Genomic DNA, 19,571 nt, shown 5'->3' with positions numbered 1-19,571 from the left:
CACCCCAGCAAATTACAAGAATCCTTGGTGAAGGGATTCCTGCAGTCTAAAGATTTCCTGTCATTTGGCAATAGTAGCTACAAAGCCAAGTAAGATTCTTTTCACATAAAACAACTGAGATGAAAAGTACCCTCAATTTCCAAAACACCCTATTTCCGTAGACTGCTTTCTATTTCATCAAGCTGAAGATACTTCAGGAGATTCTATAATCTGGTTCAACCATGCACTTCAAAGTAAGAGATGAAAGGGGAGAGGTGTACAATGATGAGTTACTTCTCAAACTACATTTCTGCCCATCCTTTAAGCCTACTATGATTTATAAAAATACAGCTTTGCATTTCAGGAAGAAAAATGTCTTTCCTCCCTCCCCTGCTATCCAAACCATATATCTTCTATAGAATAGGCTCTGAGTGAAAATTATGACCAGCTGTAAGACTGTGCTTCTCTCTGCTACTGAGGGAACTTCTAAGAGCAGTGAACCCAGTAACTCAGGGTCTAGGCTTTGCAGGATGTAGCTCAGATGAGTTAGAATTGCTGTAATTCTCCCTTCTGGAAAGAAAACAAGCTTCTTCTGAACAGCCATGCAGGGCAATCTCAATCTATGCCATTCTGAAGGAATTTCCACCAATAGGTACAGAATTAAATACCTATTATATTTTCAATAGCTGCCTAAGGGGTGCTTCAAGCAGGCAGACAGAAAATTAGGTTAAACAAGAAATCCAGACAGAGTTTTTCTAGTGGCAGAGGAAGAAAATTCTTCTATCAGTCTCCTGCTCTGCTGCAAATTGTTACAGACCTGGTGACAGGGCAGGTGATAAAAAGGTCAATTGACCTCCCTTTTCTGTCTTTGGCTTCTGGTAACCAATTATGAAATGTCAGAAGGTATTTTAAAAATAAAAATTAATTTGTGCTGTCTCAAATGTGTGGTGACAATAAAAAACAACCCTTCAATTTTTATATTTAAACAACCTTTATGCCACCCCTAGGAATCCGCTTTAAAGGCTGAAGCCAGCAATCAGAAAGTATTTGCATTAACCAACCAATAAAACACTTTCTGAATTGTGGGTTTTTTTGTGATGTATACCACAGTGGTACACAGTAATCTTCCTGGCTATGACACATTCAGCTACACAGCTCACATTAAAAGAAAGAAGAAATTAGAAACCCAAAGTGCTGGAACAAAGAATTACTCCTATGCCAAAGCACTAACGCCTAAACTGGCTACCAGTCTGACCTCCAATTTTAAATGGTCAGGTCACAAACTGAACATACTCCCCTCCGTACTCACCTATATGAGAGACAATTTCCTAGCATTATTTTTAAAGTCTTACTTTGTGTGCTGGATAAGAACATAATTTCAGTGATTTTTTTTATAATCTGGAGGTAGATTTTTTTACACAGATTTAGAAAGCCACAGCTGGTGGCAAGAAGAACAAGCTCATGTCAAAGCAGCTTTCAGAGACAGAGCATATGCAGAAGGCAAACATCTGAAATAAAGCCCTGATGTGCCAGAGACCTACTGTCACTTTACAAATACCTGTCACAGGTACTGGAACAGCTGACTGCAGATATGTTTTGACCTGTGGCTAATGGAAAGCATTTCCTACTGGCATTTGAGCTATCAGCTGGATCAACCAAGCCTCAAAGGCTCAAATACAAGGACTCCTGCCAGAATTCCTACCAAATGTCTCTTAGTAGTTTTAAATAGACACACTTGATTCAAGCAATTCAGCCTATAGGCAATTGTGGAAAACATTCAAATACTTGAAGGTATAGAGGAATAAAAATCAAAAGACTGACAAGTCAGCATGTTATTGCAGAGTGTTAAGTGTGTCCCTCTTTTATGCTACAGAAGAGGGAATTACTTTATCTGAACTATAATGAAACATGTAGAAATTAGTAATGAATGCCCATTGTGCTAAAATGCAAAAAACCCCCAATTTGCTTAATAAACTGCTGGCACATTTGAAACTGAGTTTCATTATAATCCTCACTGAAGACTCTTTCAAGCACAGTTTCAACAATTTAGCACCTTTAATGCAAATCATTCAAGTATTGTAGTGTTCCCTCACCAGAGCAGACATTTTCAAGGAGCATCTGAAATGCAGAAATTCTGACACAGAAGGCAGATGCTACCATGGTGGAAGCACAGATATATACATGATCACAATGGGTGTGAGGTTTTAGCATTTAATGACCCTGCACTGCACTTAACACTGGTACTAAAAGCAGAAGAATCTCTTCTGGGTGTGTTCATCCAGCTGAGGAGCATGCCCTATGATGTGGAATCCTTCCCTTGTGCTTTGCTCTGACACATCAGGAGATCAGCTCCCAGCACAGCCACCAGGCACTCCAGATCTGTTTTCTGTGGCTGTAACACTCCCCACATCGACACTGTCAGTGTCCAGCTGCAGAAAGAGGTTTTCCTTTAAAACAGAGACAGGGCACTTACGCCATTCAGATGGCTCCTGTGAAAGCCAGCTCCCATGGCTCACCTTTGCCAACACAGCCCTGAGCACCTTTCTATTAAGCCTGCTGACAGGGAAGCTGGAGGGCCCTAGCAGCAAAGCAGTAGCAAATAAAAGCCCTGAGCACTGATCTGCTCAGCAGACACCACAAAGGGCTGTACAGCCTGCTGGGCTTGAAGGTAGAAATAGTAGCTGAGTTGTTGCCACTTCATCTTTTGATGCGCTCTCTCTAATCATCTCAGGGAATTCTTACTCCCCTAAGAATTCTCCAGCTCAAAATCACACTTTTGGGTTTTGTTGGTTTTTCTCCAACAAATGAAAGACACTTTGCAGGATTTTGGAAAAATCAAATGTATGTTTTAATGCACTCATTTTTCTGGAAACCTTCTGCTCTTTAAGACAGAAGCAATGATTTACTATTTATATTTTGGGGCTATTCCTTAAAGGAATAACCAAACACAAGTAACACTTTTGAAACATTGAGAGGTATGCCAAATGCAAAAGTACTTGTATTTTAATAATAAGTAATGTCAACATTACAGCTGTAATGGGAAGTTCCAGCAACATGGTTAAACTAAATTCTTCTTGGCTCAGAGCCATGCAAATATTTCTTTTCCATATTCCCATCAATTACAGAGGTACAGTAAGTGTTTTTGCTTAAGTGCACTATTACAGTGGACACAAATAAGCCATTTTTCTTCCAGTGGTTGGAGCTAATGTTTCTATGGTTTCATATTACACATTTGGCAGACTTGAAGCACACTCAGATTTTTACTTGTGTTGCATTAGTAAGCAAAGCCATTTGAATCAACTGAAAACAGGTAGTACAACTGAATGTCCTATCCAGTCTACACACTTTTACAGTGTCCAAAGAGTAGTTTTTACTTCAATACTGGCATAAGTTTTCATCCTTGGGAAAGCAGAGAACAGTTGTTTTTAACTGTTCATGCGCAAACAATAGCAGGCATGTACCATCAGAGAAGTGTTTGAAAGAAAAATTACATTTTAGAGATTAATTGCCATTTTAAATACATGTTTTAGACTGACAAATTTATACTTAGATTTACTAGGACAATTAATAATCTTATTAATAAAGAAAAGCTAATCAGAGGTATGCACATGCTTTTCATAGTGAAATAAACCACCCTCACAAGCATTGCCTTCCATCACTGACAAGGTCTATTAAAAAGTGAAAAGACTGTAGAATTGCCATGTACTCTCTGTGTATCACCTTAGTCTGCCTGTACCATGCATGCTTGTCTTCTCTTGAAGAAGCCCCAAACCAGAGTATGAGTGTATTAGGATAAAACCAAAATTACCCATTTTCTGAAACTTCCAGTTCCATGTGGAATGCACAACAAAGACACATCAGAATTTGAATTTCTACAACACTAGTGTAAAAAAAAAAGTCCTATGGAATTATTCATTATCATTAAACATGAAAAATTATCAAAGGATACCATGTTTCCAAAATTGTTTTTCATCCATGTTTCAACCCTTCAGCTCATATGATCATCTTAGAAAAGAAATCAAGGTATTTCACCAAGAATTAAGTATCACCTTATTCATATTCTGCCTGTTCTTACCAATCCTTTACACACAACTTTACTGGGAGTATCTGACCATACAAAAACAGCACCTAGCCAAATACACAGGTAAGGAGGTTAGGGAATACAGTTCCATTCTCTTCAAGCCAAACTGGTAAACGCCAAGAACTGAAAAGCCTGACCTTACACGTCAGACTGACCAGTGCAAGGATGACTGTGGGGCACCTACAGCAGCTAGAATTGTTAAATGTGAAATTACTAACATGGTGATCCAGGAAGACAGCACGGTTTTATGTACAGCTTTATGCTGGATGGTAGAGAGGAACACATTTTCTTCAGTTAAATTTGAGCTCAATTGCAGTATCAAAAACTGCAGAATTATCATATCTGTACATTTTGCAGTTAGCGCAAAAAGAGTTGAAGTAGGTTAAAGCTCTCAAATGTCACTACAGTACATTGCTTTTTTACTGCAATTCTGTTAGGTTTCATTTGCAATAATTTGCATGGTAGAACTATGGAAAGACCCCCATTTCACTATTACCTTTCACATGGAAGAGCAACTATTGCCCCAAACCCCTCCTGCATACCCAGCTGAAGAAATATTGACACCATCTAAAGGTGATAAAATTTACCCTTCGGTCACAGTGGCACGAACAACCATGGCAGGGAAGCAACTCATTTTTGAATGGTGAAGAACAGCAGTGCTAAGAGAGTTCAAAGTCCCTTTTAAAGTGACCTTTAAAGAAGTCTTTAGTTCCTACTATAGACAGCTGGTCTAGACTACTTACAATATAACCATTATTTGGGTGCTGAAAGCACCAATCTAACCAGGCCACATAAGACATAAGGTACTTCTGGCTCACTGTTCTCCTTCCCATTACATGCCTAAGACTTGAGCAGTGAAAAACCTCTGATCTTCACCATCAGTGCACAAAGAAAGTGGCTGTACCCCATTTCGACCCCTCTTTCTCAGACAAGAGTACAACAATATTTTCAGACAGAAGGACTACAACATATTAGTCTTTACAAGAAGGCTATGGGATCTCAGTAGTACAACATCTTAGCCCCCTGGTTGTAGATGACATATGGAAAGCACATGGACTTACTGACAATTCTTGGATTAATTTTCTTAATTCCTTGTGCCCATGCTTCGTTGCAATACTCTCTGGATCATCTCCATATTTATTGGTAATTTTGCAAGCCCGTGTGGCCTCAGGACAACTGAGTAGAAATGCTGCAAGTTTCTTCAAGCCAAATCTGGCGGCACAGTGAAGCAGGGTAGGAAATTCTTCCAAAGGGCTATCTGTATAATGGAAACAAAGTCTCAAGAAACAAAGTTCTGCTTTTATAGAACACCTTTTTCTATAAATGTCTTTTGAATATTAGTGCTGTGGAATCACAGTTTTCAAGCTCCTGGTATTGAACTAACAGCCAAAGAATTATTTTCTCAAATTAGCAGTTTTACAGTGCCTATACACATATCAATAAAGGAGCCTCTGGTGTAACTGAGAAATCTCATTTTTATCCTGACAGGGGGATTTTAAAGCACTTCTGTTCTACTGAGAAATAAGCTTTCTTGCAAAGGGCAGACAGTTCAACAGTCAAGACATGCCTTTGGCAGGTAGAATATTTTTGAGGGGGACATTTTTACAGGTTTTTGATGCTATGTTTTGATATTAAAAATAATTTCTGAAAAATCAAAGGACTACCAGACACCTGGAAAAGTTTGCTTATCCTTGTAATGAAAAATCAGAGAATTTAAAGATGAATTAGATAAAAGATTTTAGGATTTATCAGAAATAACCCTATATTAATTTCTATCAAAACCACTTTTACATTGGAGAGCTGGGACATTCCATTTATCATTTCAGCATCTTCCTGTATTTTAACTCTATGAATGAATACAAGTTACATACAACAACAACCACCAAACAAGTAACAACAAAGAAAAAGAGCTCAAGCATAGAAAATACTTCTCTCTACATTCATACTCTACTTCCTGATTAATTGTGGTTGGCTGTGTACCCACTTTATGAAAATTCCCACAAGCTAAGACAATGCTATGATAGAGTAATATTAGATTTTATGCTCTGTTTTATAGCTGAGATTTTGCAGAATTCTCTGCAGAGAACAGAAAAGACTATGACAGGACAAAACATACAAAACCCCCCCAGCAATTCACTCTTAACCTTGTGTATTTCAAAAGGAACTTTAATTAAAAGCATGCATAAGTCAGCATGCAGTGTATCTCTTCTCCAAGCATGCACCCAGCCTGTCCCAGGCATTATCAACTTTTTGCACCCTGAGGGTCTTTCCTACCCAGTGCATGAAGGAATGGTCTTCATACCTCAGGTTGTAGCTTTTATATTTTTCAGATTCTGATCTGCTTTAGTGAGTAAGTCTAGGCTTCACATTAGGGGATAGTAAGCTCTCTTCACAGGATAGGTAGACAAAACAATTCCTTCTCTAGCAGGGGACCAAGGACAAATGATCTAAATTTCAGGCATAAACAATGGTGGACTGAAGAGAGAAAACAAGAAGGATGGGACTTCATGGGCTAAAGCTGTACAATTAGCTCCAATACGCAAGTGGACCAGAACTTACAGAAGTGTGAGACCCCGTGACCAGTCATCCATTTTGTGGTCATTTTGGGTTGTGCTGCCCAAGGTGGACCTATTGAGGTCTCTTAATAAATACACACTTTATTATTTTGCTCCATCTAGTCTCTGTTCTGAGTTAGCCTTCACAAGGCATCACTCCCTGTAGTTTGCTTTGAGCCTGGCTCCTGCTAGGGCTCAACTGCCAGTCCCTTAGTCATCTTATTCTCCATCACTGTCTGCCCTCTATGCAATTCCAATGATTTACTTATTCTCATAATTTCTTTTTTGAAGGGCTCCAGTCTAGTTAATTGGGCCCTGTAGAGAACCAACTCCACCAAACACACTGCTCTCCCCTCAACCTTTTCCAGCTTTTCTGTAACTATTTTGAGATGACAGAAGAGCTGCACATGAAACTCAACTTTGGGATGCGCCATAAAATTCATGCATTGCCATAATTATGTCCTGTTTTGTTCTCTATTCCTTTTCTAATAATTCCTAGTACTTCATTAGCTTTTTGATCTGCTGCCTAGCAACAAGGTGATGTTCTCATGGAACTGCGTGGTCTTATTCCTCAGCGCTAATAGTCTGAGGAATCCTCTAAATTTGGATGATACCATAGGACTGCTTTTCTTCACTTGCACTACTTTGGTTTTACCTGTAATGAATATCATCTGACATTTTACTGCATAAATGCAGTAAATGTCTAAATGGGACTAAATGTCGAATTCCCTGCCCACATTAGCCTTTTTCCTTGCTACACCGAACACTTTGCATTGCTAGCAAAAACAGATTTTTTCCCAATTGCCTGTCTCCTGAATTTGGTCAGTTATCCAACCATACCCAGTCAGTTACTGACTTAACCAGGTTTACTGACTCAAAAAAAAACCTACAAGAAATTCATTAGGTCAGGCTTCACATTACAGAAGACTTTTTAAATTAACACTTTCATTAGTTTGTCCAGTAGAAATGATACATTAACCTGCTTCTAAGTCACAGGGTTGCCTGAAAAGCTGGGTTTGGGCATCAGCTCCTGGTTGGTCACACGTCCTAGTACTAAAACTGAAATATTGCACTGTTAGAAACCCAGATATTCTACTTTAAAATTTCTTCAGAGCTCTTAAAGAATGCCAGTTAGTCCTGGTAATTTCTTTGTCTTCAACCTGCCTGTTTTTGCAGTAACTTCCCTTCAACTCCAGACAGTCTATTTCCATATGTCTCCCATCCAGGACTACAGCTTGGGAGTTGACACAGTTTTTTTCTATCTTTATTGAGTTTTATTTTATAACCCTGTCATCAGTTGTCTACAGGTTAGCCAGCACATTTTCAGCCCATAGTGTGCTGGAAGAAGTTATGACTTATGGAAATCTCTTAGCTGCCAGTCTTTAACAAACTTTCTAATTTTTACATTCTTCTGCATAGTGAAATTTGGCTCATTTTTGTACATCCCCTGCCCAGCCTTTTTGTTCCAGTAGAATCATAATATGGGAGAGAGTAAAATCTCACTCCAATATTCAATAAAATGAACAAGAGCAGTTGTTAGAATAGGCATAGCTAAGTACTAACTGAGAAAAAAAAAAGGTTAGGACAATTTTGACTGCATTTTGGACAAAATATTCCAACACTCTCCCATTCCAATATTATTTTTGGTGATATTTGAGTGGGCTACAGTTTAATCAAAAGTACCATTAACAACTCCAAACTGATTTAAAAACAAATTTAGTGTTGCCTGACTTTTATTTCCACCAGGCAAAGAAAAATATAATCGAGAAACTGTAAATACACAGCAACTGTGTAAATCAAGCCACTTGTTTTAGAAGCCTTGGCAGGTTGAACTTCCATCAACAAGCGTATGTGTTGTAGTTTATACTCCCTTGTATTTGCAGTGTGCTTTAAAATCCTTTGGGCTACAATAGACAATTGTAAAACTGCGTAACAGCTAAGGTTTTTGAGACAAGTACATGCTACACAACTTCTTTACTCAATATTGCTCAACATTTTAATTGACGTTCCACAAACTAGGTTTGATTCAGTCATTTGAAGAACTATCAGTTTTAGCCCAGAGTATATGCATTTGACTTGTTATTTTTGTCTAGATTTCTCTAAATGTAAGAAAAAATAAGATTCTCTTAAAAAAAGTGTTCAAATCTGAGCTAATATTTAAAAAAGAGCTTCCACAAATGCTCAAACTGCTCTTCTTAGTACTTGTGGGTTCTGCTATTTGTTTTTTTCGATGTCCAGCAATGCAATAGGTACTCAATAGTTTGCACCCTATTAGACAACACCAGAAGGTCAAATATAGTCAATAAAAAGAGCCTTAACACAGTATTAATAACATGGTCTGAATGAATTTCCACTGATAGTAATGAAATTAAAAAAACCCAACTGGTTACAAATCTGAAAGGCAATCAAGTCTATATTACCAATGGTCTGGATGGTATGATTTCTTCATCAATAGAAAGAGAGGAGGAGGTGACATTCATAAGCCTGCTCTAGGCAGGTATATAACTGCCTAGAATGCATTGCTGCACTCTTAAAGTAACACAGAACAGAGGTATTGCAAAACTCCTTCAGCTCCTTGCACTTGAGCTGTTTTGCCTGGTCACCACTCAACTCCTCCCTAGTTGAGTTTGATATTCAGGCAGGACTCCTACACTTACATACTTGGAACATTCCAGGAAACTACATCATTAACCAATGAAATACCTTAGTCAGTCATGGAGGATGGTAAAAAGAAAGAAATTTATAAACCAATTTCCTAAGACAAACTTTTTTTTTATATTGCTCCTTGTTTGTTTTGCAATTGCTTTTCTCTAAATTGGTTGTAGGATTCAGCTTAACCAGTTCTTAACCTGGATGGGATGAGATATGCCATACAGAGAGCCTTGTTTGCAATTTCATTTCAGATTTTTGTAATCAATTTTTTAATAGGATTACATTCAGGGTTCATTCACTTAGCACTGAGCCTTAAGTTTTCCTTGGCCCTACTTTACAGCAACACTCCTAATGTGACATTGGATAAAGTTGTTTACTCTTTATGTGTCTGTAATTATCACCACTGAGTGTAAATGACATAATGCTGAGCATGTATTTAAAACGCTAAATAATGGAAGGAAAGCTAGATATCATCTCCAAGCCAAGTGTACAGCATGAAGAAGAGATACTCTGACTGCTTAGAAAATAAATTGCAAAGGCAGGAAAACTTTAAAAGCAACATTGGTGGTATAGTGAGATCTACATAAGACTCCAAAAGGAAATGAGTGGTTCAAATGGACAGTTTTAGTCTCTTCTGCTCCTGAACCTGAAGCCTGGTGGCATTGAGTTGTGACACAAAACAACAAGTCATTGTGAGCAGCCACAGACGACTGAGCTTCACTAACTTCAGACAGGTTTCAATACTCTGATTTTCAGGCAGAGTATTGAAACCTGTATATACTCAGTTGGCAGCATGCTGCACTTACACAAAGTAGGATGCAATCTTCAAGGGCCAAACTTTCCCAGTCTTGCTGAGAAGCCCTCCCTCAAAGCCCTGAGCTACTTGAGGCTGGCTCAGTATAATCGTTGTCTTGGTAAATGCCATACTGAGAGTGGAGATGGTGCCTGTTCTTCCAGCAACCTCAGCAACATTTCAGTGACCATTTCTGCATGCTGTGGTACCAGTAGCCACTCTCTACTAATAGTAATTAGCTAATAATAACATAACCTAATAGCTTTGCCTCCCATTATTATGTAATAATAACATAACCCTAATAGCTTTGCAGTGAAGGGAAAAAGATGTCCTTGTACTTGGCCTCTCAGAAATTCCTCCCCCAAATCCATTTATGATTATGAAATACAGTAAGGTTAATGACCTCAAAAGAGATGATTGAAGCTTTCTAGTCTTTGTTTTTTGCCCTCATTGTGAAAGGAGACATCACTAATTGTTTGAATCCCTCCCAAGTCAGTAGGAAATGTGAAGAACTCTCCTTCCACCAGATTCTACAGAAGAAATCACTGACAGCTATAGGTACCACTGTCAAAATGACAGATAATAAAAGCCCACTACAAGACGTATTTGAGTTTATTTTTAAATTATAACTGTTCTGAAACTGCCAATTCTCAAAATTGAGCTGAGCTCTTAAGACAAACTAGATGTTCTGCTGTAAAGAAAATTCCATCATACCATGTTTAACCACTTCAAATAAAGTTTTGCATTATACACAGTAGGAAGAGGCTGTAATTATTTGAAAGCCCATGTGCTTCAGGTAGAAAATACCATTCTTGAACTTGCAAGTTTGTCACACTGAATTGGTGAAAATTGCTGGAGATTTTGTTTGCGATGAAACTGGAACAACTCATTTCAGCTAACTATACAGAACTGAGCAAAAGCAGTAAGGGTGTAGTGGGGGTAAAGTAGCTTTTATTCATCATCAGTGCTTTAATGGAGAACGTTAACAGAGAAAAGCTGTGGCTGTTTGGCACCTACACTAAGACCTAGTTAGCAGATGATCACAAGCTGGAAGGAAAGGCTAAAGGGAAAGTCCTCAAGTGTCACAATATTAAGTGCTTTGAGGTGGCTTCTTCAACTTTCAACTTACATTGAGGCCAGTGCTTGCTTTTAATTAAACTTCCTTTTGAAATACACAAGGTTAAGAGTGAATTGCTGGGGGATTTTTTGTATGTTTTGTCCTGTTATAGTCCTTTCTCTTCTCTGCAGAGAATTCTGCAAAACCTCAGCTATAAAACAGAGCATAAAATCTAATATTACTCTATCATAGCATTGTCTTAGCCTGTGGGAATTTTCATAAAATTGAAGTAAGGAAACAGAGCAGCCTACAGTGATATTTCTGCACATCTTGTAAGACATCCTTCTTTTATTTCTCAAATTATTGAAACAGGACACGGTTGTTTTTCTTAGCAATTTAAATAGCACCTAAGATGACTTCTACAGTGCCAATATCAGTACCTTCCCTCTCATCCCATTATTCTGCCAGAAGCTAAAAACCCAGACTCTATTTCTTCTTTTGGGATAGATGTTTCAACTTGGAAAAAATAATTACAGAAATCAGGACAGAATTTGCTATGTTGCTAGCAGTTTAAGGTGACAAAAAAAGCACTGTTTACTATAAAGCAAGTTAAAGATTTTTCATAAGCACCAGTAGTTGAGTTTAATTAGAGAAATAGCAATAGATAACTTGTAAAAAGGGAAAAATAATTAATAGTGGAAAATGAAGCAGGTTTTCCTCAAGTAAATTGTTACTTCTTGGACAGGAAACAATGCAACAAAAATTCCCAAATCTGAGGATTCTGAGAATCAGGGCTTTCCAAAAAGAAACATATTTCTCAATAAATATTTTGAAATTTGAGTGGGAATTTGTTGGTATGCTTTGACTGGATTCTATTACCAGAATATAAAGGAATGTGCACACAATATACCTGAAATCAATTCAGTATGGAACGTACAATATTTCACAGTATTTCCACCTTTAGTTACATTCTTTCACAAGAGGTGACACCATCACTAAAAATCCCAGACAAGTCTTGGCTCTGTCTCCAGTTAAAGCTGTGTGTTAAACACAACATTTTCCAGTGGTTTCTATCCAGTCTGCACTTAGCTTGCTCATCTGTTTCAGAGTTAACCTCTTGCACCTTTGCCACCTATCTTGACACTACAAGCCTAGACATTGGCTGCTCACAAATATTGCATTGTCATACTAAAAAAGTGTTGAAAAGCCATTTTGGAGATGGGACTGGCAGCTTAAAAATTATGTAAGCAAACTTGCATCTCATATTTTGATCTAAACCACTGTCTGTACAGGAAAGTATCATACTGCATTTTTATTTCATTACATTGTATGCCTCTTGGATTTACTTTCAGACTCCCAAGTTTTTAATCACAGAGATCACAATTTGTGAGAAGTCAAACCATGCGATTCATTAGTTATCCAATAAATTAATCATAAGTTCTTCATTCTTGGTTCATTTTGAGGTCATATTGAGATCTTCCAAGAGCAGCAATTTATCAGCTGCACCCTGATGTGCAAGAATGTTTGAATAAAGCACCCGTGTAGAACAATACAATTTCTCTTCCCTATACTTCATGCTGAAAACTTGCACCCCTCTCATCCACTACTGGACATGTATAGTGGCTGTCTGGGATGCTTTTATGGGAGTCAAAGACACAGGTTCATAAACCTTTCAGGCAGAAAAGTGATGAGAGTCTAAGCCTCCCACATTCTGAGTGCTTCCAGCACTGCAAACACATCTATTTTTCCATGAAGAATCTGGGCATCCAACTTTGCACCTTCTTTTTGGGCCATGCATCAAACCAGTTCATTTTAAGGTCACTATTGCCTCAAGCAGTCAACTAGCTCTTGAAACACACTGGCTTTTTGGGCCATAGGAGGTTGGTTAGCATTATTCTCAATATTCAAACACACCACCAGATCTAATAGTTGTTAGTCACTTAAGGAAAGACTCTTGAGTCTGTGTTATCCACCCCTATCCTGCAGTCTTGCACAGGAAAATGTCAAGGACAGGCATCTCATTTACTTGCTCCCACTAATTTTGATGTTTAAGCGCATTTTTACATTACAAGTTGAATCATGTTTATTTAATACACAGGAGTGAATTGCATCAACAAAGAAAAGGAAAGGAAACATGATGGCAATCCCCATAGTGCTACCTACAAAACTTGTTTGAGTTTGGTTATGAGAAGTGGCAGGTTCACTGATTGTACAGAGCTCTTTTCTCTCTCAAAACCCAAGTCTAGCTACACAAAACAGAAGTCAAGCAGTGTCCTGAACATATCTTTCTCAAGTATTTTAGAAAGAAAACATTTTCTTGAGTACTTTTTTTCCCCAGAAGTTTCCTAAAAATGCTGAGGTTTAATACATTTTAATTTGAAATAACATCATAATGATGCTTTCAAAACACAAGCTAAATAAACACACTCTTGGTTTATTGTAAACAAGTTTGAATCCCTAATAAGTGGCTAATGAACTCAACCAGGGCCCTCCATTTGGTACTAACAGCAGCTTCTGTTGATGCATAACTGAATTGTCTATATAATGTATCTACTTTACAGAGAAACCCTATTTTAAGCTCACTTGGATACCTTATTTTAACAATTAAAAATAACAAAATTATCTTTTTGCCAGAAGTAATGAAAACCACTAAGTGCATAGGTACTAAAAGTGACTGAAGAAGTTTAGTGCTGTGGTAAGATCAAAAGCCATCTATTCTTTTCAGATATAGGGGAAATCTGAAAGTTTTCTCTAACTGGAAAAAGTGCAGTTTAAACTGCATTGCAGAAGAGCAATTAGTAAATAAACTGTACCATATACAGGCATCTCCACATGACTCTTACTGACCATTTTCTCTGTAAGTATGAATTTGCTCACCTGCAAAGCTGTCAATGTGCAGTTAATCCAAAGCTGATCAACAATCCACAGAAGTATAAATACAAAGTACTGAGCCACAAAGTAATGATTTACAAAATTATTTCTCCCTTTTTTTCTGCTTATGTTGTCTTTATTGTGGATTCTTCCATTTCCCTAGAGGATTTCAATACTTAAGGATTGTCTTATTAACATTTATATGTAACAACCATAGCATCAATAATATAAATCAGTACATAGAACAAGTGACTCACTAGCTTGGTGATGGTGCTCTTCTTCACTTTGGAGTAGGCTGAATTCATAAGTAGATATTTTGTTTCTCAGTAATGAAGTCAGAACATTGTCTACCTTCTCTACAGAAGAAAATTTCAATGCCTGTTTAAAAGAAAGAAAAAAACAGATAAAAACTTGTGCATTTGTTGCATATGTATTTTTAACTTTATCCTCAGAATGCTGGTGAATCAAATTACTCAAAACAGTATTATGGCAAAATCTTTCAGTAAGAGAAGCACAGTTTTGGAAAACTATAGAAGAGATATTTTAATACAAAAATTATGACAACATGATCCCACTGTACATAAACATGCATTATAACATATGAAGTTCAGACACGATTTAAAGCCTCCTGGATGAAGTGTAAGGACAGGAAGATCTATGCTGTACTACAGCGGGAATTCAAGGTCAGTTTAAAGATTATAGTAACTCTCTGCTACCCAAAACTTAGACATTAAAATTGTGGACTTGTCTAGGTAGGAAACAGCTTCAGTTTCATCAGCCAAAACAAAACATTGTTGCCAGAACAAGAAACTGATATCAACCAGATAGATCAGCTTCCTACTAAACACACAGTCTTTAGACAAGGGAAATCTGCATGGACTGCTGGGAGATTTTTGAGCGCCTCTTTCTGGGCAGAAAGTCAAGATCTATGCCTAACAACTTTCAAGGCAGCCAGAATTAAATATTTCTTTGCCTGGCCTGACAAGAGCAGCCTGACGACAGAGATTTGAAGAGTAAGGACATTTTACACCAAGCACTACAGCTGTGTACCCCAGTCTGTGCTGCACTGGGCACCAAAAGGAGCTCAGCCACAGCAGAGAACAGCTCAGGGAGAGTTGCTTTACTCTGCTCAGGGTCAGTAGCCCTGTGTTAAAGCTTGCCTTCCCACAACCAGACTGTCTCTGGTCAAGATGATTCTGGGATGACTAAAATGGAACATCTTCAGACATGCTTAGCATATGGATTTGAAAAGAAAGTCTGTGACTGACATGCTGAGGAGAAAATGACAGGGGGGTGTACTGATGAGCCATGAAGTTTAATTCCCAGGGCTGTTAAAAGGGAATGAGAAAAGTAAGTATGGCGTGATCAGAGAATGTGGAATGCAGAGGCAGGATATAATTTTCATCCAACTCTACCAAGAATTAGAAAGACATTTATGCAGGAAACTGACAATATGATTGTTTATTGTTCCCATGATTAACCCTGGCCCTTCCAATATTAAGATACGTAAAAACCACTGCATTTCTTCTCCTCATAATTCACTCCCTTTCTGTGATGTCACACTGCATTACTCAGTATTTTTTATTCAATAATAGTGAATACATATAATAATGTTCAATAAGGAAAGGAATAAGCATTAAGGAAAGACTCCACCTAGGAAAAAAGAATAAAAATTTATCCTGAGCACAAGACTTACTGTGCAAATTCAGAAAGCATATGCAAGACCTCCCAAAATATCTATAAAACATACAAATTATTAACATGAATAACAACACTACATTTACATGCTATTAAGAGGAAAAATATAAAAATTCAATTAGGAACCCATACTATTCTCTCTCATTCCAAATACGTCTTCAATACATAATCATTACATTGCCTTAACAGAGTTCCATCTAGAGTAGGACAAAACCAAGTAACAACACAGGAATTGCTCAGATGAGTGTATATGGCAGATCCTGTGTCATGAATAAAGAGGCTCAAAACCATTGGTACTCGCTGAAGCAACTGTGTAGTAGATACCCCACTATGCAGAGAATAAGAATTTAAGTGGGCTTCTAGACAAACTAAGTTTGAAGTAATATTTTTAGCATTTTAAAATTTCTCATACATGAACAGGCCTTTCCTCTAATGACCAGCCTATCAATTTCTATGAATTACAAGTCAGGAACAATGCACTTATTATACAAAGTTATCAGTGAGAATTGCTTCAAGTTTTCCATCTCAACTTTTTGTTTTTCCTCTTATTCTTGGGATGTAAAATCTGAGGGCTTAAGCAATGATTTAACAAGCTATGCTCTTAAATCATGGCTATGCTCTTAACTAAACTGTAATGGTGAGCTTCATTGTGCTCCTCTATAGCAAAGATACAACAGGAAAAAAAGATTAGTTAATTTTAGAAAAAAAAAGGCAGCTATGTCTTTTATCTCACATACAGAAGGGCCAGTTCCAGCATTTAGATGAAGATAACAGCTAAAACAACAGGAAAATAGAAGTAGGAATAGGGCCACTCTGCCCTATCCAGCTCCATATCATAAAGGGCATCTCCTCAAGAAACAATTCAGTTTAGAGACTTTTATTTTACTGCCCATTCCTGCCCCAGAGCACTCACAGACTCCAAGTCTGCTGTGTTTATGTATTTTGACATACCCTACACAGATCTCTATAGGCCCAAGAAATCTTCCCAAGAAATCTCAACAACATCACAAACCTGAAGTGCCTGGGGAAGCTTCACCAAAGCCAACAGAAGCAGAACTGTATTTAAAGTTGAACTTGAAGTTAGTCACTCTGCAAAAGAACTCTGAGCCACTCAGGAGTTTGAGAAAGCCCACCTTTTGTCCAAATAAAGATTTACAACACTAGAGAAAAATACACAATAGTGCTAGTTTCCCTCTATGCCCTTGCAGCCCCCCAGAACTAAGCTAGTGAGTTTGTAGACAATTCTTTCCACACTCTCTGAAGCACAGCACATTTCTCTGCTCCAGTACTGGAAATCCTTCCACAAGCCTCCCTGCTTGTCACAGCACCACCCTCTCCAGCTGTAGGCACTGCCTCTATCCCCTCACCCTTTTCCAGAGCAACAGGACACAGCTGTGATCCGAAAAGCCCCAAGTGCTGACCATCACATCTGGGATTCCAAAAGCATCCTTGACAAAGGAGACCACCAAGAACATATTTTGCTACTTTTGTGAATGAGATTACCTACTCTCTTTAATAACTGCTAACCTGAAAATGTGTGCCACTGAAACACAGCATCCACAGCCAGTAAATCAGCATATTCCACTGGCTTAGGCAGTACTGACAAGGTTACATTTACATGAAGATGAAGTTCTTCATTAGTTCTTACATATCAGACACTACTTTATGTGCACTTCCATATCTGGATTGCTTCTGCCAATGAGAACGGGCTAGGTTTAAAAACAGTCAGGCATTTCTGACAATTTTAGCCAGTGATAGAATATGAAAAGCTTTCATACCTAGAGGAAAAGAAAGAAACACTTCAAAATAACAGCTGTTGATGTAAGCTGAGAAGACTGAAATATTAAATAGGATTTCAAATGAAGTATCTTTGGGGATCAGGTAGAGATGCATGCAGTATATCACCACATAAATCATATAGATATTTACAAGTTTTCACAGAGGAGGCTGTAGTTTATTTTCATTCTTGTTTTCCAACTGTAACTGGAATCCTGCTTATGACTATGATAAAAACATCATTTAAGATACCAAGTATCTCTCAACCACAGGAATATTATTCAACCAAAGCTTGTCATAAAGACTTCCTCAATCTCTCCAGATATTCTAAGTCACTCAAGCTAACATGAACTTACCAACTTGAGTAATCAGGATATGACCTGAGCTTAATTTTTTTTTTTTTAATTTTGAAACCAAATAAATCTATGCCAGAAAACCCCAACACTAAATAATTGAATCAATATTTCCATTTGGTAGAAAGTCTGAGAGAAAAATCAATACAGCATATAAATCCAGCAGAATGCTGAAATGATTAGCTGATGTAAAGTAAAACATGAAACACAAAAAAGTTTAATTATGAATTATAAAAACCTTAATATCACTCTGTACATTAGGTTACTGTAAGAACAAACTCCATAAGAGAGTTTCTTGAATGCAGAATTGTGAAAGTGAGAGAACCAAAAATCATGATCTTTAGCCAACTTTGACCCTCCTACATTCTCAAATAGCAAATCAATTCAGCATTATGATTTAGTTATTAGGATCCCAACTTTTCCTACTTTAACATTTCAGTTTTTTTTCTTTCAAAACTCATGCAAAGAAACTAATTTTATTATTTATTCAATTACATTTTAAATACTTATTTGGTTGTTTAAAATGTCTGGCTGATGTTGGTAAATGCTTTTTAAATTCAGAAAAAAATTGGAACTCAAAATGACAATCAGATGTAGCAAAGAATTTTATCCAAAACCATGATTTGTAAAAATCTTAGATTATGTTTAATCTAAACCTTAGCTAACATAAATCTTTAATTTCTTGCAAAAACCAGATCCAAAAATGCAGAAGTACCATATTTTCATAGTCTCCCACTAAGATCCACAAATTCATCTGACCATCACTAAAAGGAATGGATAGCTGTAACCCAATAGCTGTTGAACTAATGCAGCCATTTGCTTTCACCACAGAATTTTAATAGAGATACTTCTCAGATTGCAAGTATTTGTGAAAATCTTGAACTTCCCCTTGGATCACAGGGTCATATTGCTTTGATCAATAATTGCTGTAAGCTTTGCTATTTTATATCAGATTTGTTTTCCATTGTGTTTGATTGTTACTTTGCATAGATAAATGACTGCTGCCCCAGGATACTTTTTCAAACAAGTTGATAGTCTCAAAGGTTTTAATTATCCTGGTTAAACAGAAGTTACTACTACTGCTGCTACTTGATGGGAATTCTAATTAGTACCAAGTCTGTTTTGTTTTCCTTTTGTGAACATATTTTAAAGATTAAGTTAAATTATGCTCTGTAAATTGCATCGTTATGATGTAGCTTGTTGACATTAAATCAGGAGCTCATTTTAGAAGTTTGCAGAAAAATTTTAGCTACCTAGGTAGTTACTGTACTGCACTCTGAGGTCCAGCAGGTACCATTAAATGAGACACATAGGAGTACTTACAGAGGAATTACCATCAGAATACTTTGCCACAGACATTGTGTTGACATGTCACAACACATGACATTGTGTTGACTGTAGAGCTTACTCAATTCAAAACATTCTTTCAACATTAGTTTTTCAGTTACTAAAACAATAAAAATAACAGCATATAGCATTGTCAGCTCATTTAAACCCTTGCTTATTATTCAGAGGAGTAAAGGTGAGGAAATGTTAAACATACTTCATAACTCTACCACTGTATCTCCCAGTGTACACTACTGCTCTGCACAGAATTATTTTTGCATTTGAATATGATTTGAATTGCATGTACTTTAATAAATATCAGTCATGCTGGTTAAACAAAGGGTCAAACTCCTGAATAACACAGATAACTGTGGAAATATCTTGTGTGTTGCAGGTTTCTAGGTTACCATGTTAATGATAAATTTTAAAT

General features: G+C 37.3%; 1 protein-coding gene across 1 annotated transcript in view; it reads right to left on the bottom strand.

The window, feature by feature from the left end:
* The window catches only part of BANK1 (B cell scaffold protein with ankyrin repeats 1), a 133,410-nt gene that overhangs the window by 71,223 nt on the left and 42,616 nt on the right, over window positions 1-19,571 (bottom strand). Inside the window, exons 7-8 of the mRNA XM_058024285.1 lie at window positions 14,246-14,366; window positions 5,122-5,318 (exon numbers count right to left, since the gene is read on the bottom strand). Coding sequence (XP_057880268.1) covers window positions 5,122-5,318; window positions 14,246-14,366 — 318 coding nt within the window. The remainder of the gene's footprint in view (window positions 1-5,121; window positions 5,319-14,245; window positions 14,367-19,571) is intronic.

This window comes from Melospiza georgiana, chromosome 5 (assembly GCF_028018845.1).
Source record: "Melospiza georgiana isolate bMelGeo1 chromosome 5, bMelGeo1.pri, whole genome shotgun sequence".
NCBI classification, from domain to species: Eukaryota; Metazoa; Chordata; class Aves; order Passeriformes; family Passerellidae; genus Melospiza; species Melospiza georgiana.
This window is presented reverse-complemented; position numbering and strand designations above follow the sequence as displayed.